Source organism: Glycine soja, chromosome 16 (assembly GCF_004193775.1).
Source record: "Glycine soja cultivar W05 chromosome 16, ASM419377v2, whole genome shotgun sequence".
In the NCBI taxonomy this organism is placed as follows: Eukaryota; Viridiplantae; Streptophyta; class Magnoliopsida; order Fabales; family Fabaceae; genus Glycine; species Glycine soja.
In genome coordinates, this window is record NC_041017.1 from 27,331,802 (window position 1) to 27,350,349 (window position 18,548).

The 18,548-nt window shown below is 33.5% G+C and overlaps 1 protein-coding gene across 1 annotated transcript; it reads right to left on the bottom strand.

Moving 5' to 3' along the window:
* Window positions 1–9,750: 9,750 nt before the first annotated feature.
* Window positions 9,751–11,531, bottom strand: LOC114391133 (SKP1-like protein 1A). Its single transcript, XM_028352127.1, has 2 exons — window positions 11,031–11,531; window positions 9,751–10,203 (listed from the first exon to the last, which is right to left on the bottom strand). Exons 1-2 carry the CDS (start codon window positions 11,322–11,324, stop codon window positions 10,030–10,032), a joined length of 468 nt encoding a protein of 155 aa, XP_028207928.1. The 5' UTR covers window positions 11,325–11,531; the 3' UTR covers window positions 9,751–10,029.
* Window positions 11,532–18,548: the final 7,017 nt, after the last annotated feature.

Genomic DNA, 18,548 nt, shown 5'->3' on the forward strand with positions numbered 1-18,548 from the left:
ATAATTAATAATGAAGGACTAAGTTGTAATTGGGTTAAATAGGAAAAATTTCTGGAGGTAAGTGCTACATGATGAGAGTAGTGGGTATAAAAGGGGTTAATACCTACTAACGTGAAACAAGGTCCCCTTCCCGACATAAAAGTTCTCTCTCACCCATAGCCATTACGAACATAAGTGAAATCTTGTTTCTCTCCTCTTCTAAGAAAATCAAAGTACACCAGAGAGAAGTTTTCCTATGGAGAAAAGACACACATTATGTATAATGTGTTTATTTATTGTTTGTGAGAATCATAGGTTTCAAGATCCTGTTGGTTTCCTATAATTGATAATCTAATAAATCCCTTAAAGTTTTACATGTGGTATCAGAACATGTGTTATGAAATTCATGATTCTCCAAGAATGATTTATTTTCTCTAAATTATGCATAAACCCTAATTAGGAAATTTAGGGATTTTAATTTCTGTTACATGTACTTTCAATTATATGTTTAGATAATGTGCTTTTGGCATTAATTATGTTTTTCCGCTGCAAAGTATGAAATTTTGTATCAAAGGAATATTATACAAAACTTCATGAGAAAGCTTCTACCGCCATGTACGCACGTTAATCATTTAATTAGAATGAAGAAAGTACACGGATCATTTTGAACGTGGAGAAAGCCATTAACGCTGCCTGTTTTTATTTCTAATGAAGAAAAACTTATGATATTTACTTTGAATTGTACATATAAAATTTGGAAGAAAGATTTCAAATTTATATTTTGTGCAATCTGATTTGATTCAATGATAATGGTGACTGGTGTTGGTGTTTTTTTTTCATATAATGTGAGAAAGCCATTACCGTGATCGTAAGTTTCCAATTCTTTGAAAAGCGCCGCCTGCATGTACTTGTTTGCAGGGATGAAAGATTCTTTTTCAAATTGCTATTTGCAAAACCCATTTTGCTATTCTCAACCCCACCTATTTTTTTTCGAATACTATTTTTAAACATGATTAAAGGATTGAAATTTTATGTTCTACAATTAAATTAATGTGAATGATTTGAAATTATTGGTAGCAGTAAATATGTATATGTTGCATATCTCCTTGAACATGTTTGAATGCAAAAAGAAAATAAATGTGAATATTATTTTATGGCCTAGAATGAGATTAATAGAATGACTATGAATTGTTAATAGCAATAAGTATGTGCAGGCCATATATATTTGGTTGGAATTAAGTGTATGATAGATTTGTTAGTCACCAAAGTGGCTAAGTCTATAAGGTTATTTAATTCCAAATTAATGATTATTTCAATTACTCATAGAATAATGGATGCTAAATTATATGATTATTGGTTTATGGGTACATTGAAATTCATTGTTATAAGACATTTATGGATCGCCCAAAGGTTGATTAGTTGTTCTTATAATTAATGAATATAATTGTAGGCGATTTGTGTGTATCATTAGTTTTATTTATATACCTAAAGGAAATAAATACTACTAATTGGTGCATATTTAATTGCCAAATAATGTTAAGAATTTTTATTAGCATCATCATGTTTGTATGTTGTGTGTTGGTGTATCACCCAAAGCAGAACATCAATATACATTGATTGTTATCTAAATGAATCATATGTATGACATGTATTTTATGTCTCAAAACACTTATGTGAATTTTATTATGTAATACATGTCCCCAATTCACTGAATTCTAGTGTATCATTTGTGTCAATTTTAATGGGCTTAACTTTTCTAACTGGAATGAGCAAGTCCAATTTCATCTCGGTATTTTGGATCTTGATCTTGCTATGTTGGAAGATAAGCTTGTTACTATTATTGATGTTAGTAGCAATTAAGAGAAACCCATTATAAAGCTTAGGAAAGATTTGATAGACTCAGCCTAATGTAAATGAGAATGACTGTTGCAAACAATATTAAGACAACTCTCCCTAAAATTGAAAGTGCTAAAAAAGTTTATGGGATTAGTGGGAGAGCACTCTCAAACAGCTGATAAGTCTGTTCCTGGGACAATAATGAGTACACTGATCACCATGAAGTTTGATGGTTCACGTACTATGCATGAACATGTCATTGAGATGACAAACATTGCAGCAAGACTTAAGACCTTGTGAATGGCTGTGAATGAGAACTTTCTTGTTCAGTTTATTCTAAACTCATTACTGTCTGAGTATGACCTATTCCAAATGAGTTATAATATCATGAAAGATAAATGGAATGTGCATGAATTGCACAGTATGTTAGTTCAGGAAGAAACAAGGCTTAAGAATCAAGGAAGTCACTTAGTCCATTATGTAAGCCACTAAGGGAATCAAAGAGCTGGAAAGAAATTTATGAAGAAGCATGATAAAGGAAAAGAGTCATTAAAGATCAATGACGACTGTTTGCAAATCCATAAGAAGATATCAAAGGGCAATAATTGTCAATTTTGTAGGAAATCAGGACATTTCCAAAAGGATTTCCAAAAGTGTAAGTCTTGGTTCAAAAAGAAAGGTGAGCTTAATACTCATGTATGTTTTGAATCAAACTTAACTGAAGTTTCCCATAATACATGATGGATTAATTCTGGATGTATGACTCATGTTTCTAACACTATGTAGAGATTCTTTACAATCCAAACCATAAGCCCAAATGAGAAGTTCATCTTCATGAGGAATAGAGTGAAAGCTCCAGTGGAAGCAATCGAGACTTATTGTTTAAAACTCGACACTAGACATCGTTTAGATTTACTGGAAACTCTTTATGTACCTAGTTTATCTAGGAATTTAGTTTCATTATCTAAACTTAATGTACTGGATATTCTTTTAATTTTGGTAATGAGTGTTTCAGTTTATTTAAGCATAATCATCTCATTGGTACTGGAGTTCTTTGTGATGATTTATATAAATTAAAATTAAATGGTTTGTATGTTGAAATCATTTTAATTCTGCACCATAATGTTGGCATTAAACTTAGTTTAGTGAATGAACAATCTGTTTTCTTGTGGCATAAACGTTTAGGTCACATTTCTAGAGAAATGATGGAAAGATTAATAAAGAATGAAATTCTTCCTGATCTAGATTTTATGGATCTAAATGTTTGTGTGGATTGTATCAAGGGAAAATAAATAAGACATACAAAGAAAGGAACTACAAGAAGCACTCATCTTCTTGAAATTGTGCATACTGATATTTGTGGACCTTTTAATGTTAGTTCTTTCGGAAGGGAAATATACTTCATCACCTTTATTGATGATTATTCACGTTACGGTTATGTCTACTTACTGCATGAGAAATCTCAGGCAGTGAATGCCTTAGAAATTTACTTGAATGAAATAGAAAGACAATTAGACAGAAAGGTGAAAATTATTAGATCTGATAAAGGTGGTGAGTATTACGAAAGATACAATGAAACTGGGCAACACCCAGGTCCATTTGCTAAGCTTCTTCAGAAACGTGACATTTGTGCGCAATACACAATGCCTGATACACCACAACAAAATGGTGTATCAGAAAGGCGTAACACAACTTTAATGGATATGGTTAGGAGTATGTTAATAAATTCAACTTTACCTGTATCTTTATGTATGTATACCTTGAAAGCTGCCATGTATTTATTGAATAAGGTTCCTAGTAAGGCAGTTCCAAAGACACCTTTTGAATTGTGGATGAATAGGACACCTAGTATAAGGGCACTTGCACGTTTGGGGTTGCCAGACAGAAATAAGGATTCATAATCCGCAAGAAAGAAAATTGGATGTAAGAACAATTAATGGATATTTCATTGGTTATCTAGAAAAGTCAAATGGGTATATGTTTTATTGTCCTAATCATAGTGTGAGAATTATCGAAACTGAAAATGCAAGGTTCATTGAAAATGGTGAAATCAGTGAGTACAGTTCCACGAGAAGTGAAAATTAAAGAAGTTAGAGTGCAAGTCCCTTTAGCTTGTGCCTCTAGCAGTAAGGTAATTGCTCCTTCAGTTATTGTTACAAAAAATATTGAAGAAGCACAACACAATAATGAGCCTATGATACATAATAAACCTATTGTGGAAGAACCGCATGAAGTAGCATTAAGGAGGTCTCAAAGAGAAAGGAGATCAGCTATTTCGAATGACTATGTAGTATACCTACATGAAACAGAAACAAACTTAAGTATTAATGATAATGATCCAGTTTCGTTTTCACAAGCTATAAGCTGTGATAATTCTAAGAAGTGGTTAAATGCCATGAAAGAAGAGATAAATTCCATGGAACATAATAGTGTTTGGGACCTTGTAGAATTACCAAAGGATTGTAAGAGAGTTGATTGTAAGTGGGTCTTCAAGACTAAACGTGACTCTCATGACAACCTTGAATGTTACAAGGCTAAACTTGTTGCTAAGGAATTTACTCAGAAAGATGACATTGTTTATAAAGACACGTTTTCACTAGTCTCACAAAAGGATTCTTTCAGGATTATCATGACATTAGTGGCCCATTATGACTTAGGGCTACATCAGATGGATGTGAAAATTATCTTTCTTAATGGAGATTTAGAGGAGAATGTTTATATGGACCAACCAATTGGGTTCTTAGTTGAAGGAAAGGAACACATGGTGTGCAAATTAAAGAAATCAATATACGATCTTAAGCAAGCTTCCCGCCAATGGTATTTGAAGTTTAATGATACCATTGCTTCCTTTAGATTTAAGGAAAATATTGTTAATCAGTGTATATATCTAAAGGTTAGTGGAAGTAAGGTTATTTTTCAATTATGTATGTTGATGATATCTTGCTTGCAACTAACGATCTTAGTCTTCTTCGTGAGACTAAGAAGTTTCTTTCTAGTAACTTTGAAATGAAGGATATGGGTGAGGCAAGCTATGTGATAGGGATAGACATATTCTGCAATAGATCACAAAAACTGTTAGGCTTATCTCAGAAAACATATATCAATAAAGTACTAGAGAGATTTAGGATGGAAAGGTGTTTAACATCACCTGTTCCAATTTAGAAAGGAGATAAATTTAGTCTCACACAATGTCCCAGAAATGATATGGAACGAAAACAAATGGATGCAATTCTATATGCATCAATTGTTGTTGCATCTATCATGAAAGCTGAACTTGTAGCATGTTTTGAGGCTACAATTTGGGCTAATTGGTTGTGGAACTTTATTTCAGGGCTTGAAATTGTCGACAGTATTGTTGGGCCGCGGAAAATGTATTTTGATAACTCCGTAGCAATATTTTTGTAAGAATGACAAGTATTCTAAGGGGGTTAAGCATATGAAATTGAAGTACTTTGTGGTGAAGGAAAAAATTCAAAAACAAAGAGTGTCAATAAAACATATTAGCACAAACCTTATGATAGTTGACCCTTTGAATAAGGGATTACTGTCCAAAACATTATAGAACATGTTGAAAGTATGGACATTATTATTATTGATAATCATTAAGTGTAACTTATCTTATGCATTTTAATCACACAAGAAAATTCAAACTTACGCAAGTCTAATCTTGCTTTACTCAAACTAATCCTGGCAAGTATTAATGTATTATTGTAGGTTATTAATGGAATACCTTTGTTCCTGATTTTCTATTGATTGTGACTTATTCTATTATGAGAAAGTTAGAGATTATAGGAGTACGAAAAAAGCTACGTGAGTTTGAAGCTTGACAAAGACTTTGATAGGCTATGGGGTGTGATCTTTTGTTTGTGTTGATTCCTCTCATGTTTTTTGAAAAATGATTAATGAGTGATTATGCAAGCTCTGCATCATTTTCCTTATAAACCACGGGAAGTTTGCCATCCACAAAAGAGACTAATTAAAAAAAAAGGGCAATGTGAGCTGTATCACCTTATGTTATAGTATACAATTTGCGTAGTCTTTATGAATATATATAATTAAATTTAATTTTAATCATCAAAAAAATATTACTTATTGTACTCATTATTTATTTTAAAAAAATCTTATCATCACTTAATTGTGAATAATAAACATTTAAGCATGCCAGTTATTAATCATAATGAGACAACACAATTAAGTGAGAGTTGTCTTCCTATTCTACATAACGGTCCGATAACAAATAATTTGATACACTCAACAACTCTTTAGATAAATTTTGATACTTTTTTATAATCTATTTTAAGTAATTTAATTATAAAAATTAACTCATATAAAGTGATTCCTTATTCATATATATTATTTTAATCCTAATATGAGATCTCTAACATGACATATCTACAAGTACTTCACATTAATAATAAGTGATGATATGAATCAATTTTATAAATTTTAGAATTTGAGAACTAAAATAATAAAAAAATAGAAAACTAAAATTATTTTGAGTTATATTTTTTATTTATCATGATATTGATATGAAATATTTATTAATTTTATTGATAATTAATTTTTATTAAAAAATCCGGCTGACAATCTTTAATATAAAATTTTTCCAATAATATATTTTTTTATTTACAATACTCGAATTAGAATCTTGCTTAAAAATTTAAATCCGTACATTTGATTGGATCAATGACATGTTAATTAGTCAATTTCAACTATATTTATAGACACTAAAAAAATATTATCATAATTGATCCCATGATAATAATTAAATGATAGTATTTATTGACCTTTGGCAGAGGTCAAATGCATAAAACTCTATTCTGTTCATATTTTACATAACAAGTAGAATAGAATTTCCATACGTTTTCTTCGATGATATATCCCAACCTCACTTGGAGGAGTATACGGGGTGCAAGAAATGGATCCTGGAAGAAGTAGATGATTGGCTATTGCTACAGCAAGGTGGGGTTATGGTGCTTCTAAATTCAGGATGGGTGGCTACCTCTTAAAATGCATCGTGTTTTCAATTTTTACAAATGTTAATCGGTATCTTGTGACATTAATTAAAGAATATCATTAAAAAGAAAAAAAATAAAAAAGAAAAAAAAATATTGGAATGTGAAAATTTATATTATTCATAATGTTCTTATTTTTTCTTATTTATACCTTTGAATAGGAGAAGTTTCTAAAAGATGATATTTTGAATTAATATTTTATATTAGTCAAAAGATAAGTTAATTATATTTTGAATTAATATGATTATATATTTTAATTTGACTTTATTTTTAGTTGATGTGGGACTTAAATTTTTTTATTAATCTTGGATATGTTCTCATATCATCTTAGCATTCTTAAGAATGTAAATTTAAATTTAATTTAACCTCAAAAGTTAGTTAAGAGGTGAGAGTTACTCCTTACTTATATATTCTAACTTGATTTTATTTTTAGATGATGTAAGGCTATGATTTGTTGTCAACATTACGTCATGATATTTTGAACTAATATTTCATGCTAGCCAAAAAAGACAAGTTAATGATGCAAGTGCAGTGTAAAAGCAAATTCCCATAATCTCAACCTCACTCTCATTTCATTTCGCTCTAGATGTGTTGTGTGCGACTATTAATTATTCCGCCAACTTTTCGATTTTAGATATCTAGATCTTTGTAGCTTTTTGCCTTAATTAATTTTGTTTCCATTTTAAAATGAGTCTTCCTAATCAAGTGTCCTTAGAGTTGCATTAGAAAATATGAAAGAATATACCTTTATACTATTCAATATTCTTTTCATTCCAAAATAAATATTGTTCTACATTGTTTTATACGAACAAAGTAAATTTAATAAATAGACTAAAGAGAATAAATTTTTTTTATAAAATTAACCTTATTAAATAGATGAAAGAAAATAATATTAATTAAATTTCATGAAAAAAAACTAGAAATGAAAAGAGAGCTTTAATACCATAAAAGAAATATCAGAGAGAATTTAGAAATTTGAGTTGAGGTGAAAGAGATATTATTCAAGCCAAGAGGAAAATAGATTACAACTCAATTTTTATAATCAGTACATGACTGTGACTGTCAACTAACCTGGGTTAGTTAGTGATAGGTGTCAAACAATTGTCCTAACAGCTAACTAACTAATTATAGACTAACTATTAGCTGTCCTTTAGCTTTTACAGATTAGCTAAGAAAAATAAAACTACATTATCAAGTAAGATACTCCTAAAAACTAAAGTAATAATTAGTAGGAATATCAGGAAAAAAGAACAATTAATATTACATTGAAAAGTTAAATATAACACTTATTTTAAAAGGTAGTAAAAACTTTTCACTTTTGATAGAGGTAGTTGCATTGTGTGATTAACATAGAATCATAATATCATCCCAAGTGATACTCAATAATACATATGTGGTATCATGCCAACACATGATTTCCAACAAAATTTAAGGATTAGAACTGTTAGTCTGTTATAATGAATGCTATTGAGGATGGAATAAAAATATCAATTTCAAAGATTGAGGAGATAAAAACCAAAAAATAAAATTATCAGGAACAAAACTAAAATTTATTCATTTTACAAGGACAAAAGTGATGATTTCAAATTATAAGGGATAAAAACTAAAGAAAAAATGTATGAGTCTACTATTTTTTAGATTATGTACATACTAGTGATTTTATCCTCCTGGTTGCATGGACTAAACATGTTTCATAATTAAGTTATAATAAATAAATAGATTTAGCGAACATATGTAGGGATGTTGGGACAACAATGATAAAACCTTGGGAACTGGAAAGGTATTATGATATTTTTTCTAATATCATCATAAACATGAGAAAACAAATAAATTTAGACGCTCATGTATAATAAGGGAAAGGTGGAGTGGGTAGAGTTGAGTACTAAGTTATCAGTACTCACACTTGTATAAGTTAAAATTTGTAACTAATTACTCATACGCTACCCCATAATACTCATTAAGTGAGTAATTATCCTTTCCATCATGCGTAATTTTTGTGGGATACCCAATACCATCCCCAAAACATATGCAAGTATGCACATGCAAATGTGTTAATTATTTATTGTCATTTTCTCTTAATCATAAAAAATAATTCTCACAAAAAATAATTCAATTTGAATTATATATCTTGTGTTCCAATTATCTCTTTTCTCCCAATGATATCTCTCTTTATTATATTCTATTTTTTTATAAAAAAAACTCAACATTTATTGCAATTATATTTTTCTGAAAAAAATCTAAATAGTCTTACATTATTTCGCATTAAAACCACATCAAGCAAAGACAATTTATTTTTAAAAAAATCCTAAATAAAAGAGGGTGGCCAAAAATAAAATGAGTTTCAACTTTGGGATTAAAGGTTAGGCAAAGGAAGGAAGGTGACTAGATAAAAATAAGGAGTTGGGGATTTGAATAGAGGGGAGTGGGGCTAAGGAAAGGGGTAAAAATGAGGGGTTGAAATTTTGAGATGGGGAAAATGGGAGGAAGGATGGGTAAATAAAGGGAGTTGAATTTTGTGATAGAATAATGGGTCAGAGAAGGTGGCAAAAAAACATTAGAGTTGAAATTTCAAGATGAGAGAAGATAATGACATGAAAGATGAATTTTTTTAATTTTATTTTGAGAGATAATTGAATAAAAAGAAACAATTTTTTTGTTAATACAAAAAAATAACGCTAATAACATGTGCATGCATAAATATTGGGAGAATGAAGTTATTTGCACAAGGATTCAAGTTAATCCTTACTATTGTACAATCAATTAAACTTTTCAAGAAAAATAATGAAACACAATTTTTCGTCTCCTTCCTTTCAAAATTTATTTACTTCTATAGAAATCTCATTTTAACATTCTAATCACGTTATTTTTGCTAAAAAGTGAAAGTTTAAAAGAATTAAGAATGAGATCTTCACACTTGAAGTTCAAAAGTTCTTTTTCTCCACTTTAAAGGATGGATATCTAGGAGGATCAGAAGTGTTTGACAATGAATTAACAATAAAGCTGAGATACCAGATTCAAAAGCATTCCTCCCACCATATTCAACTATTACTTACAATTTCAAGATTGCCCAAGTTCAAAAAAGAAGACAAGTTTGATACGCGAAACATAAATAAAACAAACAAAATAGTCAGAAACATAAACTAGAAACTATAGGGCATATCTTTTCATTGAAATTTCAAAAGCAGCAGAATCATAAAACTTATTCAAACGCCCATTGGTTTTCCCTACGAACTTCCTCCTCTTCCTCAGGGGTGAAGTCATTCTTGATGTTGAATGTCTTGCGAATTTCCTCAGGAGTCTTTCCCTTGATCATGTCTGCTACTGTCTGGCAAGTAAGGTCCAAAAGGCTCTTGATGTTCAAGTAGTTTGCAGCCTGTATAGGAAATTTTGAAAGAGTGTTAATTGACATAATAAAGAGTAAACCTAAGATTAAAAATATGCAAACACAGGCAGACAAAAGTCTACAATGGTTAACACATTGGAAAAAAGACTATAAGACACAATCATAAGCAGAGGAGTTTGGATCCCCTGAAATCTTAAAAAATCAAGAGACAGATCTAAATAATAATCAACACTACATTAAAAACAAGAAAAAAAAAAAGAGCATAGGGTTTTGAGGGTAGTGATTTTCACTAGAGAGAATAGTATCCATTCCCATGGGCAGAGACAACCACAGACCAAAGAAAAACCATTATCATGAGAATGTAACCACGATTTTCAGAAACTACATAAAACATGCTATAATCAATTATGAATAATATTTTTCTGATGCAATTTTGCCTAAACACAAGGGTATGCATACATATCCTCAAATTTACTAGAGTTTAAAAACCACTATATCAATAAAACAATAATGCTCTTTGTTTACTTTAGAAGAAGGTCTTGTATACCAAAAGAACCAGAAAACTAAATTTAAGAATCAATTTTTCAATCCATATCACACAAATACAACAGCACAACAACGTTACTCACTAACAATATCATAAGACCAACGTATTAATAAAACAACATCAAAAGAAAATTCCAAATTTCAAGAAAAAAAAAAACATCACATAATAATAATCGAATCCAAACCAAACCTTCAAGCCACATAACCCTAACAAACACCGAAACCCCCAATCGCAAAAACCCGAACCCCCAATCCAAAACCCAAACCATAAAAAAACAGCCAAAAAAGAAACATCGAAGGAAAACCCTCACCAGAATGAGATCGAAGAGAGTGGCCTGATCAACGTTGACGAAATCCACGTCCCAAGCCTTGAGCACATCCTCACTGGGCTTCTCATCAGCACTGTTCGCCTCAACGTGCTTCTTGCAGTACTCGATAACCTTCGCCAGAATCTTGCTGGTGACATTGGGGAGAGGGATTCCACTGTCGGCGCAGTCGTCCTCGATCATGTGCTTGATCGTCTGCGACTCCAGCGCCACCGCCTCCTCCACCTCGAAGGCCTCACCGTCCGAACTCTTCAGGGTGATCTTCTTAGTCGATGCCATCTCTCAAAATCCCTAACCCTAACTTTTCTTTTTCTTTTCCCCTCTTTCGATTCTATGCGTTTCGCTTTCTCAATTGAGAATGGATTTTTGTAGGTACAAGGTGTGGCCTGGCTCCTCTATTTATGCGCTGGGAGGCTTCACTGTGTGCAGTGTGGGCCCAACCCCTCCATTTCGTAAACCTCTTCTAGTACGTTCTCCTCATCTTTAATATTAAGCTTTTGACTTCTTAGAAGATGAATATATGAGATGATATTATTTTTTAAGAAAATATGTTTTTAATCCTTTAAATAAATATTTATTGTTTTTTTTCTTTTTTTTAAATTTTTGAAAAGTTAATTTTATTTTTATGTTAATGATATTGCAATTTATGATAGTTTTTATTGTTATAATATTTTTTATAAATTTAATTTCTATGAAACATTATGGGATGGAATGATGAGCCACTATGAAGCATTGAGACACCTGTTAGGTGGCGTTCCCCGTTCCTAGTACTACACAAGGATGGGATAAGTACGATGAGGGGACAATGTTGACTTATTGAATACGGGTGATCAAGATGATCTCATTGTTGACTTATTGAGTACGGGTGATCAAGACGAGGATGGTGTCCTCATTTTGTAGGGATGTATTAGGGGGATTTGGATTCTTTGTTGTCCCTTTTCAAGTTGTCTATGTGCTGCCTATTCAAAATGATATCGCATAACAATTGTGTTAATATTTAATCGTAAACCCACTCCATAAAAATCATGAAAACAATATCGCTTCGAAGGAATAGCACAAGGACAGCTTGAAAAGGAACATTAGAAAAACCAAATGCATATTGGGGACCACGAGGGACTACACGTGGTGTCCCCACATTTCTTTTCTTTTTTCTTTTTGAAAAATAAAAACATAAAAAAGAGGAGGAAAGAAGAGAATGCACATTTCACTTTTTAAAAAATTAGGACTTCTTCTCTTTCACTCTCTCCTCGTTGGGCCACCACCAGGTGAACAACTGATGAACCACAAGCAGAACCACCAGCAAGGTTTGCTTTCACTCTCTCTCTCTCTCTTTCTCTTTGAATTTCCTTTTTTTTATACAATAAGGGCCCACCATTGATAAAGAAGTCGCTCACTGATAAAGAAGTTGTAGTCGCCGCTGTCTTCTTCAGTCACCGTTGCAATCCTCTTTCAGCAAAACCCCTTCTTCCCATTCACACTCTCACCCATATTCTCACACACACAAAATAAAAAACACAACACAACACTGACCTTGGTGGCACAAAGTGATAACATGATACAGGATATTTTTGTAAGTAATTCAAGAGAGGGATGAGTAGTTAGAATAACAGAATTTCCCAATGGGGAAGCTGTTAGACATAAATAGAGGTTGATCCCTTTGATTCAGTTTGGATTAGAATTTTGTAAAAACACTCTTGTATCTCAATTTCCTTCCTAATAAGATTCGGATGTCGTTCTTTCATTGGCTTCCCTACTCTTCTCTGTAATTCTTCGAGTCTCCTTCTAGAATTACCTTAACAAGTGGTATCAGCCTATAACCTTCCAAGTGTGACCAGACATGGCAGATGCTACACGAAATCGTGTTCTTGAGCATGAAATTGAAGATTGCGTGGAGAATCGTCTCAGTTCCAAGATTGATGAAAGATTCATGGAGATGGCAGCTTCGATGCAACAAACTCTTCACGATTCCCTAACACAGTCGTTAGCCTTGTCGATATCACAACAAATGCAGGACCTTCTACATAATAATAGTAAGGGCACAACTCATTCTTCAAAGGGGGAAACCCAATTCGAGGTGAGAGATCTTCTTATTCTTGCGGAACACGTCTAACTAGAATTGATTTTCCATGTTTCTCTAGTCATGATGTTAAACAATGGTTAATCCAATGTGATACGTTATTCTCTATTGATAGCACACCCGAGGAGTTTAAGGTGAGGTTGGCGGTGGTACATTTCGAAGGGAGAGCCCTTCAATGGCATAGCTCTTATGTGAAATCTGTAGGATTGCAAAACTTACCACCTTCGTCAGAATATAAAAGAATTTTAATTGAAAGGTTTAGCAAAGTATGTGATGATCCTATGGCTGAATTGATGCAATTGAGGCAGAAGGGATCAATAGTGGAGTACCATGAAGCTTTTAATGCTATTGTAGCTCGTTTGGATATGAGTGAGGAGCATAGGCTGAGTTGCTTTTTGGGGGGGCTTAAACAAGAAGTCCATATGCTTGTTCGAATGTTTCAACCAAATTCTGTCTGACGGGCCTTCACATTAGCAAAAATGCATGAGGCAGCAACTGTGCATGGTTCTGTTACAAAATCATGGAATAAGCAGTCTAAACCTGAGGCTTCTTCTAAACCACCATTGTTGCCTACACCTCCTAAAACTATTTCCAAGACACAAGATATCCCCAAAACAAAATAGTAAGCCTCTAAAACTTTAACCCCTGCATATATGAGTGATAGAAGAGCAAAAGGGTTATGTTATTTCTGTGATGAACCCTTTATGCCTGAGCATGGATTGAGTCATAAAACATTGCAGTTGCATGTGATGGAAGTGGATGAGTTACAGGAGTGTGCAGAGGAAGAAGTGTTGCTTGAAAACTGAATGGGGCCCAACTCTATAGATCCTCAAATTTCTGTCCATGCCCTCACGAGAATTGCCAATTTCCACACCATGTGTGTGACAGGCTACTACCAAAAGAAGCCTCTCTATGTGTTGATTGACAGTGGGAGTACCCACAATTTTCTGGACATTGAGGTGGCCAAGAGATTGGGTTGCAAAAGTAATGCTTTTGATTCCCTGAGTGTGGTGGTTGCTGATGGCACAAAGTTAAACGTGTCTGCCGTCGTTAGAGGATTCTAATGGACAATTCAGCAAACCAAATTCACTTCTGATATGTTACTCATTCCATTGGGATGCTGTGATTTGGTCTTGGGAGTGGAGTGGTTGGTTTCCTTGGGTGATATTGTATGGAATTTTAATAAGTTACAGATGAAGTTCTATGTTAAGGGAAGGAGACATGTGTTGAGAAGGGCCTCTACTGGATTGAAAACAGTTAAGAGCCAACAATTGGGGAAGGCTATGTCAACTGGTGTTCATTTGTCAATTTTGCAAGTATGTGATGGACAAAGGGGTCTTCTGAATTCACTTACAACTCAAGCTGCTGATAAAGAAGTCCCTCCTACTCTTGCCAAGTTATTGGATGAGTTCTCTGATTTATTTCAAGAACCTAGTGGGTTACCTCCTAGAAGACTTGGTCATGACCATTGAATTCCACTAGTTCAAGGTGTTGGTCCTATCAGTAAGAGACCATACAGGTATGCTAAACAACATAAAGATGAGATTGGTAAAAGTTGGTGCGGGAATATTTGTCGGCTGGTAAAATTCAAAACAATAGTAACCCTTTTACAAGCCCAGTAGTCTTGGTGGGTAAAAAGGACGGATCATGGAGGTTGTGTGTGGATTATAGGGATCTTAACAAGCATACTGTTAAGAACAAGTTTCCAATCCCTTTAGTAGATGATTTATTGGATGAATTGGTCAGTTCTAGCATTTTCTCCAAAATCGATTTGAGGTCAGGATATAATCAAGTGAGAATGGATCCTGCTGATGTGTATAAGACTGCTTTTAAGACTCATGCTGGGCATTTTGAATACTTAGTGATGCCCTTTGGTCTCATTAATGCACCTACAACATTTCAAGGGCTTATGAACTCAATTTTTAAGGAGTTTTTGAGGAAGTTTATGCTGGTGTTCTTTGAAGACATTTTGGTTTATAGTTGTTCATTGGAAGACCATTTGCTGCATTTACACAAAGTTTTGGCAACTATGAGGGCAAATTCCTTGTTTGCTAAGAGGAGTAAGTGTTATTTTGAGGTTTCTAAAGTAGAGTACCTTGGCCACTTCATTTCTAAGGAGGGGGTATCAACTGATCCAGTTAAAGTGCATGCAGCAGAACAGTGGCCACTACCTAAAACTTTGAAACAACTTAGAGGCTTCCTGGGGTTAGCTGGATATTACAGAAGGTTTGTCAAGGGATATGGTGGCATTGCTAAACCCTTAACTAACATGCTTAAAAAAGATAACTTTATTTGGTCTGATGCAGCAAAACTGGCTTTTTAGCAATTAAAGAAGAAGCTTACTGAGACTCCAGTTTTGGCTTTACTCGACTTTTCAAAAATCTTTGTGGTAGAGGTGGATGCTTCAGGTTTGGGAATTGGAGCAGTCTTAATGCAAGATCACCACCCTATAGCTTACATAAGTAGACACTTGAATCACCAACAACAGTCTTACTCTACTTATGAAAAGGAGTTACTGGCTATGGCTATGGCTGTCTAAAAATGGAGACATTATTTGCTGAATACTCATTTTATCATTAGAACTGATCATCAAAGCTTGAAGTTCATTTTGGATAAAAAAATGGACTACTGCATTTCAGCAAAGGTGGTTGGTGAAATTAATGGAGTTTGATTTTTCAATTGAGTATAAGCAGGGACATGATAATGTAGTTGCTGATGCCTTGTCGCGAGTGGAACCAGTTGCTTGTCAAGCTCTCGCAGTTCATCAGGTGGTTTCTGAATTGGTGATAAAGATTAAAGCCTCTTGGGATTCAGATCCTGCAGTTCAGAGGTTGATTTTAGAATTACAAGCAAACTCTGGTTTTCACAAACATTATTCTTGGAAGGATAGGGGGTTAATGAGGAAAGAAAGACTAGTATTGGGTAGAGATGATGCTTTAAGACAAGATATTCTTCTGCATTTTCATGCTTCTGCCGCTGCTGGTCACTCAGGAAGAAATGCAACCTTAGAAAGGCTCAAATCTATGGTTTATTGGAAAGGGATGAGTAAAGATGTTAGAGCTTTTGTTCAGAAATACAGTGTATGTCTGAAGTGTAAATATGAGACCAAGGCTTTTCCTGGATTGCTGCAACCATTGCCTATTTCGGATCTGATTTGGCAACACATTACCATGGATTTTATAGAAGGCTTGCCTAGTTCCTTTGGTAAGCAGGTGATTTTTGTAGTAGTTGATAGGTTGAGCAAGGCAGCCCACTTTATGGCTCTTTCTCATCCTTATTCTGCTGCTGATGTTGCTCAATCCTTCCTTGATCATGTATTCAAGTTGCATGGATTTCCAGATTCTATCACCAATGACAGAGATTCAATATTTCTCAGTCAGTTTTGGCAGGACCTTATGGCTTTTCAAGGTGTTCAGGTCCAGCTCTCCACAGCTTATTACCCTCAGACGGACGACCAAACAGAGATTGTTAACAGGTGTTTGGAAACATATTTGAGGTGTATGTGTGCAAATTCACCCGCTCAATGGTCTAAGTGGTTACCCCTAGCTGAATGGTGGTAAACACCACCTTTCACAGCTCTATTCGAGCTACTCCTTATGAAGTGGTCTATGGACAACCGCCACCTGTGAATCTGCCTTACTTAGCAGGAGCTTCTAAGATTGAGTTGGTGGATAGAAGCCTCTTGAGGAGGGAGGAGATGTTGAAACTCATTAAATTTCACATGAAGAGGGCCCAAAATAGAATGAAACAGCTAGCAGATAAACATAGATCTGAGAGGCAGTTCAGTGTGGGCGATATGGTCTATGTTAAATTGCACCCTTACCGGCAAATTTCCGTAGTTGCCAGAAGCAATGTGAAGTTGTCCCCCAAGTTTTATGGCCCATTTCAGGTATTGGAACAGATTGGTGCAGTGGCCTACAAGATCAAGCTTCCTTCGAGTTCAAGCATGCATGATGTATTCCATGTATCTCAGTTGAAGAAGTATGTAGGTGAAGCAGTAACTTCTTCGAGTCTTCCAAGTTCAGTAGAAGGAGATCCTCTAATCAAAGAACCTGAAGCTATTTTGGATCGCATGACAGTAAAGAGAAGGGGTCGAGCTGTTACAAAGGTCCTAGTAAAGTGGAAGCATAGCTTGCTAGAGGATGCAACTTGGGAATTTTTCTTTGATGTTAGACATAAATAGAGGTTGATCCCTCTGATTCAGTTTGGATTAGAATTTTGTAAAAACACTATTGTATCTCAATTTCCTTCCTTATAAGATTCGGATGCCATTCTTTCATTGGTTTCCCTACTCTTCTTTGTAATTCTTCGAGTCTCCTCCTAGAATTACCTTAACATAACAATTCAAAGAAACACATAAATACATAGACACGAACAATGGCTGGCAGATTCTGTGAGCTGAGGAAAAGGGGAGTCTTTGATATGAAGTAAAAAGTAGTTCATTTTGTCTTTCTATGTTTTCCTTTTCCTATTTTATTTTTCATTTTTACATTTCAGTATTATATTATATTATAGGAGTACTTTATTAGTTTTTATTTAATTTAATATTATCTTTATTTAATTTAATATTATCTATAATTTAGTATGTTAATAGAGGATTGGATTATCTTTAAATTTATAATAAGTTAGTGTTATTACTTATTTCTCATGTTTTTTTTTTCAATTTTTTTAAATAATAAAAAATATTTAAAAAATTGTCATTTTCTAACCGTAGTGGAATTTCTAATTTTGCCATTTCCCGTCCTGGTATATGTTGCCGTTTTGGTGCATCTAGATTGGCCATAAGCCAAATCAAAAATTTAATTTTTTTTTTCTGGGCATTTTATACGCCAAATCCAACTCCAATTGCTAGTAGCATCAAAACTGAGAGTTTGATTTAAAAGCCATTTATAACCAAGACTAGCTGTGTATAAAGCTGTTGTATCTTGGTTATAAATTTGTTGCATATTACTCATAATTGATCATAAACCTCATTTAAGTATTCTATTTGATATTTTAGATTGATTGTTTTTATTCACTGAGTTTTATTTCTGCTAAAAGTAACGTATCTTCTTAGCCAAAAACTAATTCCACAAGACGTATAAAGCCTGAGTTTTACCTCTCCTAATAATTTTTTTTTTATCATTGAACTTCTAATTCATACTCTGACTCAAATAATTTTATCGGGGTTTAATATTATATTAGTAATTCAAATATTGAGTATGTACCAACTAATCTTCCTCTCATCAAGTTAAATCCATTTTAGGGTAAAATAAAACCTTCAATAGCAATTTCATTCCTAAATTGGGGATTTTTTTTATTTGGTTCAACCACCACAATTAGGGTCTATAACTCGGTGGAATATGAGGTATCTCCGATCCCCACAAGCTTTAATTCTTTGAATCGATTATAAGATTAATCTTTGGTCTAGGGCTTAATGATACTTA

Excerpts from the sequence above, each read along its gene's own strand:
- LOC114391133 (XM_028352127.1), bottom strand. The coding sequence starts at position 11,324 with ATGGCATCGACTAAGAAGATCACCCTGAAGAGTTCGGACGGTGAGGCC. Across the intron at positions 10,204-11,030 it reads CTCTCTTCGATCTCATTCTG|GCTGCAAACTACTTGAACAT; the intron begins GTGAGGGTTTTC and ends TTTCCTATACAG.